Source organism: Ovis canadensis, chromosome 15 (genome assembly GCF_042477335.2).
Source record: "Ovis canadensis isolate MfBH-ARS-UI-01 breed Bighorn chromosome 15, ARS-UI_OviCan_v2, whole genome shotgun sequence".
Lineage (NCBI taxonomy): Eukaryota > Metazoa > Chordata > Mammalia > Artiodactyla > Bovidae > Ovis > Ovis canadensis.
The window spans coordinates 24,877,376-24,899,941 of NC_091259.1; the positions used below are offsets into that span (position 1 = coordinate 24,877,376).

At 37.4% G+C, this 22,566-nt stretch overlaps 1 protein-coding gene across 5 annotated transcripts in view; it reads left to right on the forward strand.

The window, feature by feature from the left end:
* The window catches only part of ELMOD1 (ELMO domain containing 1), an 89,846-nt gene that overhangs the window by 53,019 nt on the left and 14,261 nt on the right, over window positions 1-22,566 (forward strand). For all 5 annotated transcript variants that reach the window (XM_069555457.1, XM_069555460.1, XM_069555459.1 and 2 more), the window contains 3 exons: window positions 15,597-15,730; window positions 18,724-18,792; window positions 22,185-22,235. In XM_069555457.1, the coding sequence (XP_069411558.1) occupies window positions 15,597-15,730; window positions 18,724-18,792; window positions 22,185-22,235 (254 nt within the window). The remainder of the gene's footprint in view (window positions 1-15,596; window positions 15,731-18,723; window positions 18,793-22,184; window positions 22,236-22,566) is intronic.

Consider the following 22,566-nt stretch of genomic DNA (forward strand, 5'->3'; position numbering starts at 1 on the left):
CTGACCATAGTGAAGTGATAGCTCATTGTGGATTTGATTGGAACTTCTCTAATAATTAATGATGTTGAGCATTTTTTTCATATGCCTATTGGCCATCTGTATGTTTTCCTTGGAGAAATGTCTGTTTAGATCTTCTGCCCATTTTTTGGCTGGGTCGTTTGTTGTTTTGTTATTGAGTTGCATGAGCCATTTGTATATTTTGGAAACTGAGTCCTTGTTGGTTGCATTGTTTGCAAACATATTCTCCCAGTCCATAGACTGTCTTTTCATTCTGTTTATGGTTTCCTTTGCTAGGCAAAAGCTTGTAAGTTTGGTTATTCCCTGTTTATTTATTTTTGCTTGTATTTCCATTGCCTGAGGAGATTACTGGTGCTGGACTTTGTTTATTGAGAGGTGTTTTGTTTTTTTTTTTTTTTTTGTATTACTGATTCACTTTCATTACTGGCAATAAAACTGTTTATACTTTCTATTTCTTCCCCAGTCAGCCCTAGGAGATTGCGCTTTCTAGGAATTTGTCCATTTCTTCTAGGTTGTTCATTTCATTGGCATACAGTTGTTTATAGTAGTTTCCTACAATCCTTTATGGGCTTTCCTGGTGGCTCAAATGGTAAAGAGTCTGCCTGCAGTGCAGGAGACCTGGGTTTGATCCCTGAGTCAGGCAGTCCCTTGGAGAAAGAAATGGCAACCCACTCCAGTATTCTTGCCTGGGAAATCCCATGGACGGAGGAGCCTGGCTGGCTATAGTCCATGGGGTCACAAAGAGTCGGACACAACTGAGTGACTTCACTTTCTTCACTATCCTTTATATTCTGTGATGTCAGTTGTAATTACTTGTTTTTTTCCTTCTTGAGTCTAGCTAAAGGTTTATCCATTTTGTTTATCTTTTCAAAGAACTAGCTTTTAATTTCATTGATCTTTATATTATTTTGTCTCTATTTCATTTATTTCTGCTCTAATCTTTATAATTTCTTTACTTCTACTAACTTAGGTTTTTGTTTGTTCTTTTTTTAGTTGCTTTAGATGTAAGATTAGGTCTTTATTTGAGATTTTTCTTGTTTCCTGAGGTAAGGTTGTATTAATATAAACTTCCCTATTGAAACTACTTTTGCTGCATTCCTGGGTTTCCGATCATTGTGCTTTCATTTTGTCTCTAGGCATTTTTTGATTTTCTCTGATTTCTTCAGTGATCCATTGGTTGTTTACTTTTATATTACTTGGCCTCCTGTGTTTGTGTTTATTGTAGTTTTTTCTTGTAGTTTATTGCTAATCTCATAGCATTCTGATTAGAAAAGATGCTGGATATGACTTCAATTTTCTTAAATCTTTTAAGGCTGACCTTGTGGCCTAGCATGTGCTTAATCCTGAGATAATGCTCATGAGAGTAATGTATATTCGGCTGCTTTTGAATGGAATGCTCTATAAATATCAATTAAGTCCATCTACTCTAATATGTCATTTAAGGCCTATTTCCTTATGATTTTCTGTCTGGATGATCTGTTTGTTGATGAAAGCAGAGTGTTAAGTCCCCCACTATGATTGTGCTACTGTCAATTTCTCCCTTTATGGTTGTTAGTATTTGCCTTACATATTGAAGTGCCTCCTATATTGGATGCATACATATTTACAATTGTTATATCTCCTTTTTGTATTGATCCCTTGATTATCAGAGAAGCGAATGGCAACCCACTCCAGTATTCTTGCCTGGAGAATCCCAGGGACGGGGGAGCCTGGTGGGCTGCTATTTATGGGGTCGGACAGAGTCAGACACGACTGAAGTGACTTAGCAGCAGCAGCAGCAGCTTGATCATTATGTAGCATCCTTCTTTGTCTCTTATAACAGTCTTTGTTTTAAAGTCTATTTTTTCTGATATGAGTGTTGCTACTCTAACTTTCCTTTGATTTTCTTTTGCGTGGAATACCTTCTTCCAACGCATCACTTTCAGTCTGTATATATCCCTACATCTGAGGTGGGTCTCTTTTAGACAGCATTTATAGGGGTCTTGCTTTAGTATCCACCCAGCCAGTCTATGTCTTTTTATTGGCACATTTAACCCATTTACATTTAAGGTAATTATTGATATGTATATTCCTATATCAGTTTTCTTAATTGTTTTGGGTTTGTTTTTGTAAGTCTCTTTTCTTCCCTTCCTCTTTCATTTTCTTCTCTTCTGATGACCATCTTTGGTATTGTGTTTGGGTCACTTTTACTTTTCTGTGTGTATCTATTGTAGTTTGGAGGTTTGCTGTTCCCATAAAGTTGTGATATAAGATTTCATCTATTTACATGGTTTTTTGTCTGTTTTGTTTTGTAAATTGCTAGTCTCTTTCCCACCTAGAGAAGTTTCTTTTGTTGCATAGTTGATCGGGTGATTCTCTTAGCTTTGCTTGTCTGTAAACCTTTTGATTTCTCTATCATAACTGAATGAGAGCCTTCTGGGTAGAGTATTCTTGGTTGTCGGTTCTTCCCTTTCATCCCTTTAAATATTTTGTGCCACTCCATTCTGTCTTGCAGAGTTTTTCCTGAGAAATCAGCTGATAAATTTATGAGAGTCCCCTTGTATGTTATGTGTAGTTTTTCCCTTTTTGCCTTTAAGATTTTATCTTTGTCTTTAATTTTTGTCAGTTTGATTACTCTGTGTCTCAGTGTGTTTCTCCTTGAGTTTGTCCTGCCTTGGACTCTATTCTATATCCTTGTTAACCATTTCTTACATCTTCTAAATCTTTGCCTCCATTTTCCCCCGACATCCTGTATCATCTTCACTAGCATTATTCTGAATTCTTTTTCTGGAAGCTTGCCTATCTCCACTTCATTTAGTTGTTTTTCTGGGATTTCATCTTTTTCTTTCCTCTGGAACAAATCTTCTACCTTTTCATTTGGTTTAACTTTCTGTGATTGTAGTTTTCTTTCTGGATGCTACAGGATTTCAGTTCTTTATGCTTCTGTCTGCCCTCTGGTTGACAAGGCAACCTAAGAGGCTTGTGCAAGCTTATTGATGGGAAGGACTGGTGGTTAGTAGAACTGTATCTTTCTCTGGTGGGCAGGACTGTGCTAAGTAAAACTATAATCTGCTGATGAGTGGGCCTGGACTCCTTTTCTGTCAGTTGTTTGGACGGAGGCAACCCAGCCCAGGAGCCAGAGGCTCTACGGTAGAGCAAATGGTGGCCTCTAGGAGGCCACTTACACCAATGAGTACTTCCTAGAACTTCGGCTACCAGTGCCCTTGTACCCGCAGTAAACCACAGCCACTCCCACACCTCTGCAGAAGACCCTCCAGCACTAGCAGATAGATCTGGTTCTGTCTCCTTTGTTCACTGCTCCTTTTCCCTGGACTCTGATGCACACAGGACTTTATGTGTGCACTCCAAGAGAAGAGTCTCTGTTTCCCCTCAGTTCAGTTCAGTTCAGTCACTCAGTCGTGTCCGACTCTTTGTGACCCCATGAATCACAGCATGCCAGGCCTCCCTCTCCATAACCATCTCCCAGAGTTCACTCAGACTCACGTCCATCGAGTCCATGATGCCATCCAGCCATCTCATCCTCGGTTGTCCCCTTCTCCTCCTGCCCCCAATCCCTCCCAGCATCAGAGTCTTTTCCAATGGGCCTAGATCTGATAGATAGAGTGCCTGATGAACTATGGAATGAGGTTCATGACATTGTACAGGAGACAGGGATCAAGACCATCCTCATGGAAAAGAAATGCAAAAAAGCAAAATGGCTGTCTGGGGAGGCCTTACAAATAGCTGTGAAAAGAAGAGAGGTGAAAAGCAAAGGAGAAAAGGAAAGATATAAGCATCTGAATGCTGAGTTCCAAAGAATAGCAAGAAGAGATAAGAAAGCCTTCTTCAGTGATCAATGCAAAGAAATAGAGGAAAAGAACAGAATGGAAAGGACTAGAGATCTCTTCAAGAAAATTGGAGATACCAAAGGAACATTTCATGCAAAGATGGGCTCAATAAAGGACAGAAATGGTAGGGACCTAACAGAAGCAGAAGATATTAAAAAGAGATGGCAAGAATACACGGAAGAACTGTATAAAAAAGATCTTCATGACCCAGATAATCATGATTATGTGATCATTAATCTAGAGCTAGACATCTTGGAATGTGAAGTCAAGTGGGCCTTAGAAAGCATCACTACAAACAAAGCTAGTGGAGGTGATGGAATTCCAGTTGAGCTGTTTCAAATCCTGAAAGATGATGCTGTGAAAGTGCTGCACTCAATATGCCAGCAAATTTGGAAAACTCAGCAGTGGCCACAGGACTGGAAAAGGTCAGTTTTCATTCCAATTCCAAAGAAAGGCAATGCCAAAGAATGCTCAAACTACTGCACAATTGCACTCATCTCACATGCTAGTAAAGTAATGCTCAAAATTCTCCAAGCCAGGCTTCAGCAATACGTGAACCATGAACTCCCTGATGTTCAAGCTGGTTTTCGAAAAGGCAGAGGAACCAGAGATCAAATTGCCAACGTCCGCTGGATCATGGAAAAAGCAAGAGAGTTCCAGAAAAACATCTATTTCTGCTTTATTGACTATGCCAAGCCTTTGACTGTGTGGATCACAAGAAACTGTTTCCCCTAGTTCTGTACAAGTCCTGCAGTCAAATCCACATTGGCCTTCAAGGTCAGATTTCCTGAGCAGTCCTAGTCCCTTTGCCTAACCCCCAGGTTGGGAAGCCTGAGGTGGGACTCAGAACCTTTGCAACAGTGGGAAAACTTCTATGGTATAATTGTTCTCCAATTTGTGAGTCACCACTACACTAATATGGAATTTGATTTTATTATAATTGTGCCCCTCCTACCATCTCATTGTGGCTTCTCCTTTGTCTTTATACATAGGGTGCTTTTTTTTGGTGGGTTCCAGCATCTTCCTTTTGACGGTTGTTCAGCATTTAGTTGTGATTTTGGTTCTTTTGCAGAAGGAGGTGAGCACACGTTCTTCTACTTCACCATCCAGAAACTATCTCCTGCTTTTTTTTTTTAATTTTTATGATCTAGAAGGTTGATTATATTTCCCAAACTTGGATTAGTGGCTTTTTGCAGGAGATGTCCTATGTGTCCCAGCAGTAAACTTCCCTCTCTTTACCTAAGCTTTATGTTTTAGGGATTCCCTCTGTGAGAACTGCATGGGTTCTTCTGTTGTGGTGGGCTGATTATGAGGGCAATATGGCAGGCTTGTTAGTCACTGATCCCATTGGTTTCCAGACCCTCCTTTGTGTGGGGGCTGCTGCCTGCTGGTTGGTAGGACCAGCTCAGGAGGCAGCTGCTGCAGAATCCTGGGTAGCCCTGAGGCTAGTGCTGGCACACTGGTGGGTGGAGTGCAGATCTAGGGATCTGGCTACAGGACCCAGGAGGTCCCAGAGCTGGTGTCAGATTGCTAGTGGATGGAGTCAGTTCCTGATACAGTTGGGTGTAGGGTCTGGAGCATCCCAAAGCTTGTGTTGTTAGCCTGCTAATAGGTGGGGCAGAGCCTAGCTGATCCTAGTGCAGGGCCTGGCCTACTGGTAGATAGGCCATGTATGTAGGCTTGTGACTGTTATCTGCTCCCTCTTGGGTGAGGTTGCTCTAGAGGCTAGAGAAGGTTCCCGAGAGGGCAGGGCTGGAACCCAGGTGATTCTTAGACTGGTGCCTGCCCAGTAATGGATGGAGCTGGATTCTTGGTTCTCTGATTGGAAGGGCCATATTCCAGAAGCAACTGTGGGTTTAAAATGTCATAAGGTCACCTAATCTGCTGGTGGGTGGGGCTCTGTCCCCATCCAGTTAGTTGCTTGGCCTGAGATGTCCACAGTGTTCTGGGCCAGAGCAGGGCTGGGTCCTGGGTCTACAATGGTGCTTGCCAGTACCATTGTCCATGTGGTGGAATGAACTCCTCAAAATGTGTTCTCGGGGTGAGCTGCAGTTGCCTTGTGCCTCCCTGGAAGATTCTGCAAGATCAGCAGGTAGGTCTGATCCAGGTGCCTATCAAATTAATGCTTCTTTCCTCAGTACCACTGCATATGAGATTTGTGTGTGCTGTTTAAGGGTGAAGTCTCTATTTCCCCCAGCCCTTTGGTAATTCAGAAAGAAAGACCCCACTGACCTTCAAAGTCAGATACTCTGGGGGCTCATCTTCCCAGCACAAGACCCACAGGCTAGGGAGTCTGATGTGAGACTTAGACCTCTCACTCCTTGGAGAGAACTTCTGCATTTCTAATTATTCCCCCATTTGTGGATCACCCACCTGGAGTGTGGGACATGGCTATATTGCAACTCCACCTCGCCTACCTGTCTTGTTATTACTTCTGTTAATCTTCAGTTGTAGAACATTTTTTTCTGGTAGATTTTGGTCTTTTTCATTGATGATTATTCTGTAAATAGTTGTGATTTTGGTGTGCATGTAGTAGGAAGTGAGCTCAGAGTCTTTCTACTTTGCCATCTTGCCCAATCTTGGTCTTCATTATTTCAGAGATAAGCAAACTAAAATATGTTAGTCCAGTCTCCGATTCACACAGCTAGTGAATTACAAAGCTATGGCTATCTCCCTCTATAATAGGCACCTTGAGGAAAGACATATTTTCTACCCTCAAATGGCTTGTAATCTAATTTGGGAGGTACTCTACATCTGCAAAAGACACTAAATCTTATCCATAGAGTGTCCTTAAAATACCTCTCAAATGATTTCTGTTCCCGCTGCCTTATTTTAGCCATCATTTCCAGCTTGAGCTATTAGAATAGCCTTTTAATTCTGCCACTAACCATTAGCCTTCTCCCTTTCATCTTCTGAAGTACACTGGAGGGATAATTTTCATTGTATTCTCAATTACAAACTTCAGGTTTCCGGTATCTAGAAGTAGAACACCAGAATGCATCTTCACGTGCATTTTGGACCCTTTCCAGTTTATTTCTTTAAGCTATTTCTCCTTTATCCTGTTATGTACAGCTCCCCCATACTCTGTCATTCACCATGACCCAGATGAAGCCATGCCATCCAACCTGTGGTACCCTGTTACCCATTACTCTCAGAGTAGAATCTGGCTCATTTTTTAAAAATGTTGTTCATTGAGTTTGGAAATCTTCTCTAGAAAATTTAGGCATGGGATCTTTACTGTCTTCAGTTAATTAAAATTCTGTATCTGGTAATAATAAAATCAATAATAATAAGATGTTCCTTGAGTATTTAATATGTGTCAATTGTTAAAGTAAGGGTTTTATAGCATTATTTCATTTAATTGTCACAATAACCAATTTTGGTATTATCCCCATTTTTCATATGAATAAAATTGATATTATTCTCATTTTTCACATAGTTAGAAAGGGCCTTTAATTCGTGCACTAGGCTGTCTCTCAAGGGAGAAACTATGTCTTGTTCACATTTGTATTTCTAGTGGCTGGCCTGTGGTTTATGTTTAACTTATTGAGCTTAGGCTTCTTTATTTTTAAGATGGATAATATCATTATTATCTACTTCACAAAATTGTTTAAAGCTAAACTAAACAAATCAAAACTTGTAGGTCAAAATCTGGCCTGCCACCCATTTTTCTAAGTAAGGTTTTATAGGAACACATCATGCTCATTCATTTATGTGTTGTCTGTGGCTGCTTTTGTAGGCCATTGAAAACAGCAAGTAGTTGTGGCAGTGAACTTATGGCCAACAAAGCCTTCAGATATTTGCTATCTAACCCTTTACAGACAAAGTTTGCTGACCCTTGGTTTAGGGGCTTGAGTGATATATTGTCAAATTGTTTAATTGCTTTCATTTATATAAACATAGGAGACACATTATCAGTGTTTCTCCTCATAACCTATGAAAAAGAAATCTGGGGCTTCCCTGGTGGCTCAGCAAAGAATCTGTCTGCCAGTGCAAGTGACAGGGGTTCCATCCCTGGCCCAGAAAGATGCCACATGTCACAGATCAACTAAGCCCAGGCTCCACAACTACTGAGCTCATGTGCTGCAGCTGTTGAAGCCCATGTTTCTAGAGCCTCCACTCTGTAACAAGAGAAGTGACTGCAATGAGAAGCCCATGTACTGCAACCAGAGAATGGCCCCTGCTCACTACAACTAGAGAAAAAGCCCAGCAATGAAGTCCCAGAACAGCCAAATAAATAAAATTATTTTAAAAACCCAAAATTATAAAATTATTTTAAAAAGAAAAAAAAACCTTGATTTTTATGGTTGTTTAAACATAAGCTGGGATAAAACTGGTTAACATCACTTTACATTGATGTAGCACTGTCCATATGCGTTATTCAAATGAACATTCTTATTAAGTGTTTTCTAACCAAATTAATAGTAAAAGCAAAAATTTAGGTGGATTCATGTACTTAATAGGAAAAATATAACCCAAAATTAAAAGGTATAATCATAGAGCTGCTGCTTCTTCAATGGATAGATAGACAAATGCCCTTGCTCTTTCTTTTCTGCAGCAGACCAGAGACAGGGCAGAAGTGTTCAAATATGCTTGCGATAAAGTCTGAATGCAAAGAGGAGAGAATTAAACAGAGCACAGGATGATGGACTGACTCAGCATGCAGCTTTCACATCTGTAGCTTGTCATCTGCACAAAAATGACCCTTCTAACCCTTGTCTCCTGCAGTTGGCAGGTGGCTTTGTAATAATTCTACTCCCAGTAGTATAGCCTTAGATGGCTAGACTCATCAAAGCCCCCCACCAGAGGCCCACCACCTTAGTTAAGATTTCAGTCAGCTTCCAGGTGCAAGAAATGACCTTACCTTTCAGAGCTACCCTGCTGCCTCCTGTTACTTTTCTGGGAAGAGCCTATTTATCAGAGGAGAATCCAGTAGGCAGTAACTCAAGCATTCTTACAGGAAATGTACAATTGGTAGCACTAATTGTAAGTGGTTTAGCATAATTGACTTTCATTCTTCACGAAAGTGACACGTTAAGAAATTAAGGACAGGGTTATCGTTACCATCTTTCTAAATAATATCATATATGAAATGAATCACCAGTCCAGGTTCAATGCATGATACTGGATGCTTGGGGCTGGTGCACTGAGATGACCCAGAGGGATGGGATAGTACAGGGAGGGAGGAGGGAGGGGGGTTCAGGATGGGGAACACGTGTATACCTGTGGCAGATTCATGTTGAGGTATGGCAAAACCAATACAATATTGTAAAGTAATTAACCTCCAATAAAAATAAATTATTTTTTAAAAAAGAAATTAAGAACATGTTTTAGCTGTTAATCTAGTCTGTTGTGATACATTGAATTATTTTTAAATTTTTTTTAAAATTTATTTTTAAAATTTATTTTAAAAACATTTTATCATTCAAAGCTTTTACTTTCCCAAACCAAGTATTCTCCAAATGAAGGAAGTTTATCATTTAACTGTAGAAATGAAATGCTTGCTGTTGGCATTTTACTCCACTCACTTGATGAAACCAGGTATTTTTAAACTGTGTAGGGCCTTGAGATTACTTCCAGATATTGTTCAAGTGAATATGATGAGCTTTACAATCTGTTTTTGTTTGCTTAGTTTTCACTGTGGCAGTAACCAAATCAGTTCCCAGAGGATTTTTTTTTTTAAAGGAGATCTTTTCTCTCAGTTTTTTGTACTCTTCCAGTGAATTACAACATTTTGTCTTTGGATGAATAAAGAGCACTGGCAAATTCTTATATGGGCAATATAAAAAGAGATTTCTGAGGGCTTCCCTGGTGGCTCAATAGTAAAGAATCCACCTGCCAATGCAGGAGACACTGGTTTGATCCAATTTGTGAAAATCACACATGTGTCAGAACAGCTAAGCCTGTTTGCCCCAACTATTGAGCCTGTGCTCTAGAGCCCAGGATTGGCAACTACTGAGCCCATCTGCTGAAACTACCGAAGCAGTAGAGCCATGCTTCATAAAAAGAGACCCCACTGCAATGAAAAGCCTATGCATTGCAACTAGAGAGGAGCCCCGCTTGCCACAACTAGAGGAAAGCCTGCCAAGCAACGAAGAACCAGCACAGCCAAATAATTTTTTTTAAAGAGAGATTTCTTATATCAGTTTGATATTTTACTTTCAAGCATGATAGATATGCTTTCTTTTTTATGAAATTTTTTTCTCACCCTTTAGATTGAATTTACCTGTTGTGCTAAGACATAAAATATTATATCATTTGAATAATAAATAATTTTGCATTCATGCCTAAAAGAACTTTGATGAATTACAACTCTTTTTGTTAGTATTTCCTATCATTGGACTTTGCTTTATACTATGTCAGATGTGACATATACAGTTCTCTTTAAGCTTTAAAATCCATATAACATAGAATTAGCCATTTAAAAGGTGAATTATGTCTTACATAGTAACAAGAAATCTTATATTTCTGTTTATCCTTGTCTATAATGAAGATATAACATGAAATAATAGCCTAAAAAGTAAATTTGTTTACCTACCCATCTACATTTACTAGGAAGAACTAATATTTTGAACATTACATGTTTATACAGTTGTGGGTCTCAGTCTTACTCACTCCCTCAAGTAATAACACATTCTGAGTTTATTTTTCTATAGGAAGTTTAAAAAGTACAACCAGTTTCTTCAGTGAAGAGCATAATGTCTAGAATTTATATTTGTCCAGTAAAATGCAATTGATCATAAATTATTTTAGATAACTCTTAACAATGATAATATCTTTTTGAAGTTTATTCATGAATGTTATTGATCTTTCTTTTTTATTTTTTGTTGTTGCTCAGTTGCTCAGTCATATCTGACTTTTTATGACCCCATGGACTACAGCATGCCAAGCTTCCCCGTCCTTCACTATCTCCCAGAGTTTGCTCAAATGCATGTCCACTGAGTTGATGATGCCATCCAACCATCTCATCCTCTGTCACCCTCTTCTCCTGCCCTCAATCTTTCCCAGCATCGAGGTCTTTTTCAGTGAATCGGCTCTTGGCATCAGGTGGCCAAACTATTGGAGCTTCAGCTTCAGCATCAGTTCTTCCAGTGAATATTCAGGGTTGATTTCCTTTAGGATTGACTGGTTTGATCTCCTTGCTGTCCAAGGGACTCTCAAGAATCTTCTTCAGCACTGCAGTCCAAAAGCATGAATTCTTCGGTGCTCAGCCTTCTTTCTGGTCCAACTGTCACATCTGCACATGACTACTGGAAAAACCACAGCTTTGGCTCTATGGACCTTTGTCGACAAAGTGATGTCTCTGTTTTTTAATATGCTGTCTAGGTTTGTCATAGCTTTTCTTCCAAGGAGCAAGCATGTTTTAATTTCATGGCTGCAGTCACAGTCCACAGTGATTTTGGAGCCCAAGAAAACAGTCTGTCACTATTTTCACTTTTTTCCCCATCTACTTGCCATGAAGTGATGGGAACAGATTCTATGATCTTAGTTTTTTTGAATGTTGAGTTAAGCCAGCTTTTTCACTCTCCTCGTTCATCTTTATCAAGAGACTCTTTAGTTCTTCTCCACTTTCTGCCATAAAGGTTGTATCATCTGTATATCTGAGGTTATTGATATTTCTCCCAGCAATCTTAATTCCAGCTTGAACTTCATCCAGCCCAGAATTTCTCATGATATTCTCTGCATACAAGTTAAATAAGCAGGGTGACAATATATTTTTATTTTTAATTGAAGTGTAATTGCTTTACAGTGTTGTACAAGAACATGAAATAGCTCTAAGTGTACACATATCCTCTCCCTCTTGAGCTTCCCCACCACCATCTCACCCCTTTACGTCATCACAGAGCACCATGCTGAGCTCCCTTTGTTCTATAGCAACTTCCCACTAGCTCTCTGTGTTACACATGGGAGTATATATATTTCAGTGCTTCTGTCCCAATTCATCCAACCCTCTCCTTCCCCAGCTGTGTCCACAAGTCCATTCTCTACTTCTGTGTCTCTGTTCTTGCCCTATAAATAGGTTCATCGGTACCATTTTTCTAGATTCCACATATATGTATTAATATATGATATTTATTTTCCACATTCTGACCTACTTCACTTTGTATAACAGGCTCTAGATTCATCCACCTCACTACAACCAACCCAAGTTCATTCTTTTTATGGCTGAGCAATATTCCATTGTATAGATTGTACCATAATTTCTTTGTTGATTTTCTGTCCATGGATGTCTAAGTTGCTCCATGTCCTACTTACTGTAAATAATGCTGCAGTGAACATTGGGGTACACATGTCTTCTTTAATTATGGTTTTCTCAGGGTATATGCCTAGTGGTGGGATTGCTGGGTCATATGGTAGTTTTATTCCTAGTGTTTTGAGTAATCTCCATACTGTTCTCCATAGTGACTGTATCCATTTACATTCCCACCAACAATGCAAGAGGGTTCCCTTTTCTCTACATTCTCTCTTGCGTTTATTGTTTGTAGACTTTGTGTTGATGACCATTCTAACAGGTGTGAGGTGATACCTCATGGTGGTTTTTTTTTTTTTAATTTTAATATCTTTAATTCTTACATGCGTTCCCAAACATGAACCCCCCTCCCACCTCCCTCCCCATAACATCTCTCTGGGTCATCCCCATGCACCAACCCCAAGAATGCTGCATCCTGCGTCAGACATAGACTGGCGATTCAATTCTTACATGATAGTATACATGTTAGAATGTCATTCTCCCAAATCATCCCACCCTCTCCCTCTCCCTCTGAGTCCAAAAGTCCGTTATACACATCTGTGTCTCTTTCCCTGTCTTGCATACAGGGTCGTCATTGCCATCTTCCTAAATTCCATATATATGTATTAGTATACTGTATTGGTGTTTTTCTTTCTGGCTTACTTCACTCTGTATAATCGGCTCCAGTTTCATCCATCTCATCAGAACTGATTCAAATGAATTCTTTTTTACGGCTGAGTAATACTCCATTGTGTATATGTACCACAGCTTTCTTATCCATTCATCTGCTGATGGACATCTAGGTTGTTTCCATGTCCTGGCTATTATAAACAGTGCTGCGATGAACATTGGGGTACATGTGTCTCTTTCAATTCTGGTTTCCTCGGTGTGTATGCCCAGAAGTGGGATTGCTGGGTCATAAGGTAGTTCTATTTGCAATTTTTTAAGGAATCTCCACACTGTTCTCCATAGTGGCTGTACTAGTTTGCATTCCCACCAACAGTGTAGGAGGGTTCCCTTTTCTCCACACCCTCTCCAGCATTTATTGCTTGCAGATTTTTGGATCGCAGCCATTCTGACTGGTGTGAAGTGGTACCTCATTGTGGTTTTGATTTGCATTTCTCTAATAATGAGTGATGTTGAGCATCTTTTCATGTGTTTGTTAGCCATCCGTATGTTTTCTTTGGAGAAATGTCTATTTAGTTCTTTGGCCCATTTTCTGATTGCGTCGTTTATTTTTCTGGAATTGAGCTGCATAAGTTGCTTGTATATTTTTGAGATTAGTTGTTTGTCAGTTGCTTCATTTGCTATTATTTTCTCCCATTCAGAAGGCTGTCTTTTCACCTTGCTTAGGGTTTCCTTTGTTGTGCAGAAGCTTTCAATTTTAATTAGATCCCATTTGTTTATTTTTGCTTTTATTTCCAGAATTCTGGGAGGTGGATCATAGAGGATCCTGCTGTGATTTATGTCTGAGAGTGTTTTGCCTATATTCTCCTCTAGGAGTTTTATAGTTTCTGATCTTACATTTAGATCTTTAATCCATTTTGAGTTTATTTTTGTGTGCGGTGTTAGAAAGTGATCTAGTTTCATTCTGTTACAAGTGGTTGACCAGTTTTCCCAGCACCACTTGTTAAAGAGATTGTCTTTACTCCATTGTATATTCTTGCCTCCTTTGTCAAAGATAAGGTGTCCATATGTGTGTGGATTTATCTCTGGGCTTTCTATTTTGTTCCATTGATCTATATGTCTGTCTTTGTGTCAGTACCATACGTGGTGGTTTTGATTTGCATTTCTCTAATAATGAGCGATGTTGAGCATTTTTTCATGTGTTTGTTGACCATTTTGTATGTCTTCTTTGGAGGAATGTCTGTTTAAGTATTCTGACCATTTTTTGATTGAGTTGTTTTTCTGATATTGCATTGCATAAACTTGCTTCTATAGTTTGGAGACTGATCTTTTGTCAGTTGTTTCATTTGTAATTATTTTCTCCCATTCTGAGGATTGTCTTTTCATTTGTTTATAGTTTTCTTTGCTTTGCCAAAGCTTTTAAGTTTAATTAGGTCCTGCTAGTTTATTTCTGTTTTTGTTTCCATTACTCTAGGAGGTGGGTCAAAAGGATCTTGCTGTGAATTGTGTCAAAGAGTGTCCTGCCTGTGTTTTACTCTTAAGAGTTTTGTAGTTTCTGGCCTTATATGTAAGTCTTTAACCCATTTTGGGTTTATTTTTGTGTATGGTGTTAGAAGGTGTTCTAGTTTCATTCTTTTACGTGTAGCTGTCCCATTTTCCGAGCACCACTTATTGAAGAGGCTGTCTTTTCTCCATTGTATATTCTTGCATCATTTGTCAAAGCTAAGGTGCCCACAGGTACGTGGGTTTACCATACGTCCTTGATGACTAGCTTTGTAGTATAGTCTGAATTCAGGAAAGTTGATTTCTCTAGCTCTATTTTTCTTTCTCAGGGTTGCTTTGGTTGTTCAGGATCTTTTGTGTTTCCATACAAATAGTGAAATTTTTTGTTCTAGTTCTGTGAAAAAATGCCATTAGTAATTTGATAGGGATTGCATTGAATCTGTAGATTACTTCGGGTAGTGTAGTCATTTTCACATATTGATTCTTCTAATCCAAGAACATCTTTCTTTATTCAACTATATGATGCTTATTTATTCTCATCCCTGTTATCGATGAGAAATGAAACTCAAGTCTTTTTGTTAACAGTGCTGCTAATAGTTTTGCTATGAAGAAGTGAAGAGAAGTCGCTCAGTTGTCCAACTCTTTGCGACCCCATGGACTGTAGCCCACCAGGCTCCTCAGTCCATGGGATTTTCCAGGCATGAATACTGGAGCGGATTGCCATTTCCTTCTCCAGGTGATCTTCCCGACCCAGGGATCAAACCTGGGTCTCCCGCATTGTAGGCAGACGCTTTACTGTCCAAGCTACCAGGGAAGCCCAAAGGAATTGGGCTCGTCCAGGACTGAATAATAATGAATGACCTCAAAATTATTCCTTTTATTCCCTTCCCTTTATTCTCTTAAATGTTTTTGAAGATTCAAAAAAACTTTTGTAGAAGATTGTATGTGTACACACATATACACATAAACATGTCACTGACTAGGAACTAAAACAGAAAAATTAAAAACACTAAAATATACACAAGTATACATTCCATTGCCTTCAGAGCAATGACATCATCACATGTCATTCAGCCTCTGGAAAATTCCACTGTATTTTTATGAGAAGATGAGAGTGAAAAGACAACTAACCTCTTAGTTCTATTACAAAATAATTTTTACTTCCCAGGCTTCCTGGCAACATCTTAGGCTCCCTCAAGGAGTCTTTCAATCATACTTTGAGAGCTGTTGTCATAAATAATTGAAAGATAATCAGATCTGCAATTGTAATATACTTGCATATATTCAGATTTCCAAAGTTTATCTTAATAGTGTAGTTTACTAAATTTTAGCCAGTAAGAAATAGTATTATATGTGTGTATATTAACAAGCTAATTTTTCCTTGGCTTCAGTTATGGAAATTCTTGAAGCCCAATACTCCACTGGAATCCCGGATTTCTAAGCAATGGTGTGAAATTGGTTTCCAAGGTGATGATCCTAAAACAGATTTCCGAGGAATGGGACTTTTGGGACTGTACAATTTGCAGTAAGTAAAATGAAGAATGGTTGGGTTTTAAAGTGATGTCTGGCCTCCTTATATTGAAATATCAAAGTTGAGTTATTAATCCTAGCAGCCACTTCCCAGAAGACTCCAAGTAAACATTCAAGTCCTCTGACTTCAACTCAGGTTCATAAAATTTGAAAAACTACTACCATCTTCTTTTTATGTGGCAAACTTCATGCATTCTTTTAAACAAGTCTCAAATTTATTTTAATTATTTTATTATGAAAAATTTCAGTTGTATACAAAAACAGAGGGAAGATTATAAAGAATCCCCTTTATACTGATCATCCAGATTTAGTAATTATTGACATTTTGAAATACTTGAGGTACTTTTTTTTTGGTAGAATTATGTTAATGAAAATCTTATACTGTTTGTAGTTTCAGTCTCATATGTCAATATGTAGCTTTAGAAGACATGAGTATTACCTTACATTAACCCCAATGTAATTATTACACCTAACAATATTAACAATGATTCCTTGGTATTATCTATATCCTGACCATATTCAAATTTCCTAGTTCTCTCAAAAATGTCTTTTATAGCTGGTTTGTCATAATCCAGTTCCATGTAAGATCTATACATTGCACTTAATGATTATCTCTCTGGTCTTTTTTAATTCAAGCAATTTCTCCCCCTCTGTCCTCTCCTTTTGCACCCCCAATCATGTCATTAAACTCATGCAAGAATCTAGGTCAACTTTACTGTACTATAAAATCTCCCACAGTCTATATTTGTCTGTTTGCATTTGTACCCACCCTGGTATTTCTTGAAAATAAGAGATTCGGAAACATTCGAATAGGTTCATGCTGAGAGTGTAGCATCCCCACTCTCAGTTTTATGCTGAGATGAATCAGAGGAATCACAGCCTGATGGCTCATTGCCATCTAGCCATTTAACCATTTCCAACAGTGATCTTCACTGAACCAATTAATTGCACATAGAGTGCTTCTCTAATTTTTATTCTTCCCACAGTTTTTGGCTGGAATTCTGTAAAGACAGTTTCTTTTATTAAACATGGTTGTTTGGTTTCTCTAAAATACAGGCAGGATAGCTGCTCAAGTAAATAAGTTACCAATTTTCAGAGGGAGGAGTTGGTGCCCTAGTTCCTTTGTTAGTGATCAAACTCTTTTTTTTTTTTTGGCTTTATATTTTTAAATTATCATTTTAACTCCTGGTTTTTGTATGTTTATGTGATTTAATAATTGCCCTCATTATTTTTTTCATGCTTAAATTAGGTCATTTGTAGCCATTCATTTTCAAGAGAAAAGGAGTCAATGTAGATTGTTCTTAGGAAGGGTAATGATATGTTTTTAAAAGAAAAAAATGACATTTTTAATAGCACAGATTTTCCCCCTAGATCTTTGCTTTTATTTTAAATTTAGGAAGTTTAATAATCACCCATGCCTTTTTTTAAGATGGTAAATATTTTATACAATTTTAAAGGTCACATTCAATTTACAGTTATTAGAAAATTTTGCTTCCTTTCCCCATGTTTTAAAATACATCTTTATAGCTCATCTTACACCCAACAGTTTGTATCTCTTACTCCTTTACTCTGATTTTGTCCCTCCTCTCTCTCTTCACTGGTAATCACTAGTTTGTTCTTTATCTGAATAGTCACCCATTCTCTTATGAAGTGTTTTAATTGTTACATTATTATGTAATGTGTGAATGAATAGAAAAGTAAAGGTGGGGTTGCAAATAAGTATGTAAAGGATGAGCTTTTGATAAGTACAGCTGGGACAGTTGACATTTCTATTTGAAAAATAAATATCTACCTTACCTCAGTTTACAAGTTGAATGTTAAAAACAACTATTCACAACTTTTAGGAGAAAAGCTTTGAAATATGTGAGTAAAGAGGGATCTCTTAAAGACAAAAACCAAAAAACACAAGCTGTAAAAGAGCAGTCAATGGATCTCAAACATTAAAAGTGAAACTTTCTGTAAGATGAGCCACCATAGATAAAATGAAAACCAAGATTGACATTGATATACATGATAAAGGATCCATCTCCAGTATATTAGGCTCTGAGGGTTTATTTATCTTATTTATTTGAATGCATTTTTAGATATACTGTACCAAGAAATAGTAACAGATAGGCTGTAAAAGAAGAAACCTAGATGACCAACAAAAGTATGAAGAGACTCAATTTCATTAATAATCATGGATATATTTATGAAATTTGCTGACTGTCTTTGAACTTTTTGAAAGAAAATTTAAGAGCTTGTTTTATCCTTTAGATATATTCAGGAAATTATATACACATCAAATCAAATAATATATGCTATACTTAATTGTATTTTATAATTGTCTTTATGAAGTACCTTTTATGGTATTTTTGAGAGTATGAAAGCTTTTTGTATTTATTAGGAAATTCATTGCCCCTTTTCCCCCAAAACAGAATTTCAACATCTTTATGCTCTGTAAGATATTTTCATCCAAAATTTACCCCAAGAATATTCTCCAGGAAAACACACTGAACCTCATCTAGTCTCATCCTTTCTCTGCTGTTTAGCTGTCAGAGCCTCTCACCATGTTGCCTTCATCCAGGCCGTTTCTGCCTTCTGAGGGGCCTCATCCTGCCTTCCTATTAAGAATCTGTAACCCTCTTCTGTAAAGCAATTATCCTTCAATTAAAAAATAAATAATATTAAAAACAAACAAACAAAAGAATCTATAACCCTCATTAAGAATATCTTTGGCTCTCTGGGGAACGGTAAAGTTCATAATTAAATTTTCGAACCTACAGGAATCATTCCTAAAACTTTGTGGGTTTTACAACTACCCTATTAGATTCTCATTGTATTTGGAAAATTTTGTTATGAAAAGCTGTTCATTCCCTGGAGGAGCTGAAACAAGTGATATCACTTATGTTGGTATCCATCTCTGAATCCAAAATGACCTCAAATTGGATTGAAATGAATGTATTCAAAAGGTCTGGAGTTATGGTTTTCTTTTCCCTCCAACTGCAGGTATTTTGCAGAAAGAGATGCTGCAGCAGCTCAGCAGGTCCTCTCTGATTCTCTTCATCCCAAATGCAGGTAATCATTAAAAATAAAATGTGAATTAGGTTTTGTAGATTAGGTAGAATTAACTTCTGGCTCTATTGAAGAAATTCTCAAGAGAGTCAACTCACCAGAAGTGAGGCTTAAAGCTCTTTCAAACAAGCACTTTTGACAAATGCTGAATAGGAAGGTTAAAATGTCAGACTTGTTACAGGTTTTAGGATGTAAAGTGGCACTGTTCAAGTCAAAGATGTGTTTACCTGAAGGGATTAGTAGTATCTCTGGTGTCTGGGAAGATTGAGGAGATGGGCAAAGAAGAAGGAGAAAGCAGAGTATGAAAGAGGTAAACACAAGGGACCACAGAGGGGGAGCAGAGGGAAGAATGGAAGTCCTGAAGTCAGAGACCAAGTGAGAAAGTCTGAAATTGCTGAGGCTGTTCTATTTTCTTAATAAAATTCTAGATTGTAAATTGTTTGTGTTTTCATTTAACTTTCTAAATTTTTTTTAACTGATTGCATTAAGGGATATCACTAAAGAGGAAATAAGGTATTTTTCTTTGCTTTTGCTTTTTCTCACTTTTATTTTAAGCTAAGTATGGGTAATAATTTTTCAAGAAATACAAATTCATGAAAAATTTCTAAAAGCAAACATTTCCCAACATTTTATATAATATAGTTTGTTACATTTGACCTGCATTTTGGTAAAGAAAAAATCAGATTAGACTGACCTGATAGAAAATGTCAGAGTCTTTCTACAGCCGTGTCTATTGGAAAAATATTTTGAAATGTTACCTAAAGGCTGAACACATTACCACACATCTCTGATCCCATCTACTCCAAGAGATGGATAGTTTATTTGGGAATTTTGTTGCACTAAGCATATTAACTCTTCTATTAATGTATTTCTAATTGTATAATTATGAAGAGTATATACATGCTTTAGTCTTATTATAAGGAATTCTTCTATTATGTATTCATATTTTTGTATCACTTTTTGCTCCTCAACATGAACAGTCCTTGTCAGTGTTCATGATTACTAAATAAGTCCCAAATTTTATCATACCACTCTCAGAATCTATGAGAGGTATAGATTGACTTTGGGGCTCCCCTTTTATCTTATATTATACTGACTGTAGCTTCAATGGCTAAGATTCATTAAATTATACTATACTTGCCAAATTTATAATCTTTTATAAGGTTAAGGTGTCATTTTCTTTACTTTTTATTTACTTTGAGAAAAACACTAAGATCCCTTAACTCTTTCTCCATACATTGCATGGCTAAAATCAAGCTATTTTAATTTTTTAACTACATTGAATTACGTGTTTCTGTTAATATAGAGATTCTGAACTCTCTATAATTAAAATTGGCTGAGGAGTCTGTGTGCACTGTTATTCTGTGGAGAAGCATTAGGTAGAAGACATGAATCCTTCATGGTCCTTGGGAAGTGGCAATATGCTTAAAATATTTGTTAATAAACTATTGGAGAGGGATTAATTTTGTCTATGAACCATTCTGAAAGAAAAGCCTTATAATTTTATGTCCTGTGTTGGCCATCAGAGAGGAAGTATTAAGGGTTTGTGTGTTTACGCTTATTTAAGAAGAGACTAGAATGTGTGGGGTGGAGGGGCATGCAAATCCTTTGTCCCTCAAGCTACAAATAAAATTGAGTAGATGAAGTTCAACTGTTAACCACTTCAAACTGGTGGTAAATGTCGTTGAATACAAATCAGAAATCTTGAAATCACCACTGTCCTTCACCAGTGTCTGAAAGAAATATTTATTAACCCATTGTGATATCACCCTATATTCTTTCAGACTCTGAATATTTCAGGTGCTGAACAGGGAGAAGCCAGTAAAGGAGAAGCCAGTAAATACTAAGGAAGGTTTTTCCCTGTCTACCCTTCAGCAAGCATTCTACATTGTTGCTCTTGTGAAGATCTATCCTGAAGTAACTTGAGGGATAAAAGCAGATTGGAGTTTAAGAGGAGAATTTTGACAGTTTGTTTTTGTGCTTGTTTGTGGTGTGTATGTTTCCTGAAGAGAGGAATTCCTTCTGTTTGGGCTGGGATATCCTATACAGTATCATTACTTATAAGTATTGAAATGAGTGGAGGTCATTTGGTCTTTTCTTATATTTCCAATGCAGATGGATTTAACTTAACAAAATACAGAGACAGTATGCATTTATAAAGCTTTGTTGAAAAGAGCTGCTTATAAATTTGTTTATACAAAATTTCTTAAATTTCACACCTAACTCTTTTTAGTTTGGGTATGAGTTGTTTAAGGTAAAAATCTCCTGATGCCTCTTTGGCTGATAATTAGCAGTTACACTTTAAAAAGAAGTGGCTTATTTTAATATGAGTTAAAGACAGTTACTTTGAATTAGAGCCAGTCATTTATAGAATAGAAAGAAGTACTTACAATAAAACACCAGTTTTGCATCATGTTTTTGTGGGCTTGTGCTGTGTGTAACATGTGTGTCTTTCGATGTAGTGTTTGCATTGTTTTATGAAGAACTCTTTTTCTTACTTAGATGGAAGCTAAATGTTCGTAATAATTCTAACTTTAAAACTGTATTTAGTTCCAAGATGAACGACAGTTTTTAGTGTAGAACACTGAGTGAAGGTCACATTGGCCACAAAGAAGAGTGCAAGGTGGCTCCTGCCCACAAGATGTTGGCAGTATGGAAGTGGTGAGAAGGGGCATAAGAAAGTACCCAGAATAATAGAATGCAAGTTAGTATTTTCAGAGTGCCTTTATTATAGTACCATTTCTTCAGATAGTCTTATTCGGAAGCTCTAATTATAAACAATGTGTTAAAATGTGTCTGCTGTGGGTTAGTTATCTCGGCTTAGCCAGAGGAAAGAACAGAATTTTTAAAGCTTATGTGTCTCTCCTTCCCTTCTCCCCTCCCTCCCTCCTTTTTTTCTTTCCTTCTTTCTTTTTTTCACTATCAGTGAATGTTTATTTGGAATCTAGTGTGTATAAGACATCACAAATAAGGTTAAATAATATAATTACCATGAGGGAAAACCAGATGAAGTGCAGTGTGGGGAAATATGAGAGGGTGAGGTAGCATCTTGCTAGAGGAGAGAGCAATACCAGGCAAGGTTTCATGGAGGAAGTATTGTTTGATAATTAATGGATGATATCAAAGAGTATGTTTGACTTTTAGGTCTGTCTCTCACTACTGTACTATAGTGAATAGGGATAAGTACCATGGCTTTAAATAATTCCATTTCCGAGCTCTGTACAAATTGCATTGTAGCTTTTTAGTTAATAACATTTAAATTGATTAGTGTTTGATAACTGAGTTATAGACATCCCCATATCTAGTCAACAGTTTTAAAAAAAATTAAAAGAGAACAGGTGCTAATTAGAGATCAAATCTTACATATTTATTTATTTGTTCACTCATTTATTCAGCAAATTCAGCAAAGCAGAATGGGAGAAGAAAAGGATGGATAAAGCAATTGGGTGAGTGTGGGACTCCTTATATAACGGGTTGTCAGTCTGAGCCAGAACCAGAACAAAAATGTCCTAAGAGCACTGCAAAGAATGACAAGGATGAAAATCCACTTGTCCTGATGGAAATAGATAATCCAGTTTTGAAAAGGACCTGTTTATGTTTTTTTGGATTTACTTGTATGATTTTATGGTACTGCTTTGCCTGTGTTCTAGTCATAAGGTTTAGAAAGTTATAACTGTATGGAAATGATTTTCAAAAATCATAATCTGGAATAGTATTTGCTAGTTTGCTTTTAAGGATTTCTGTCAAGTGTCTGGCTATTAGTTAAAATTTTACTTT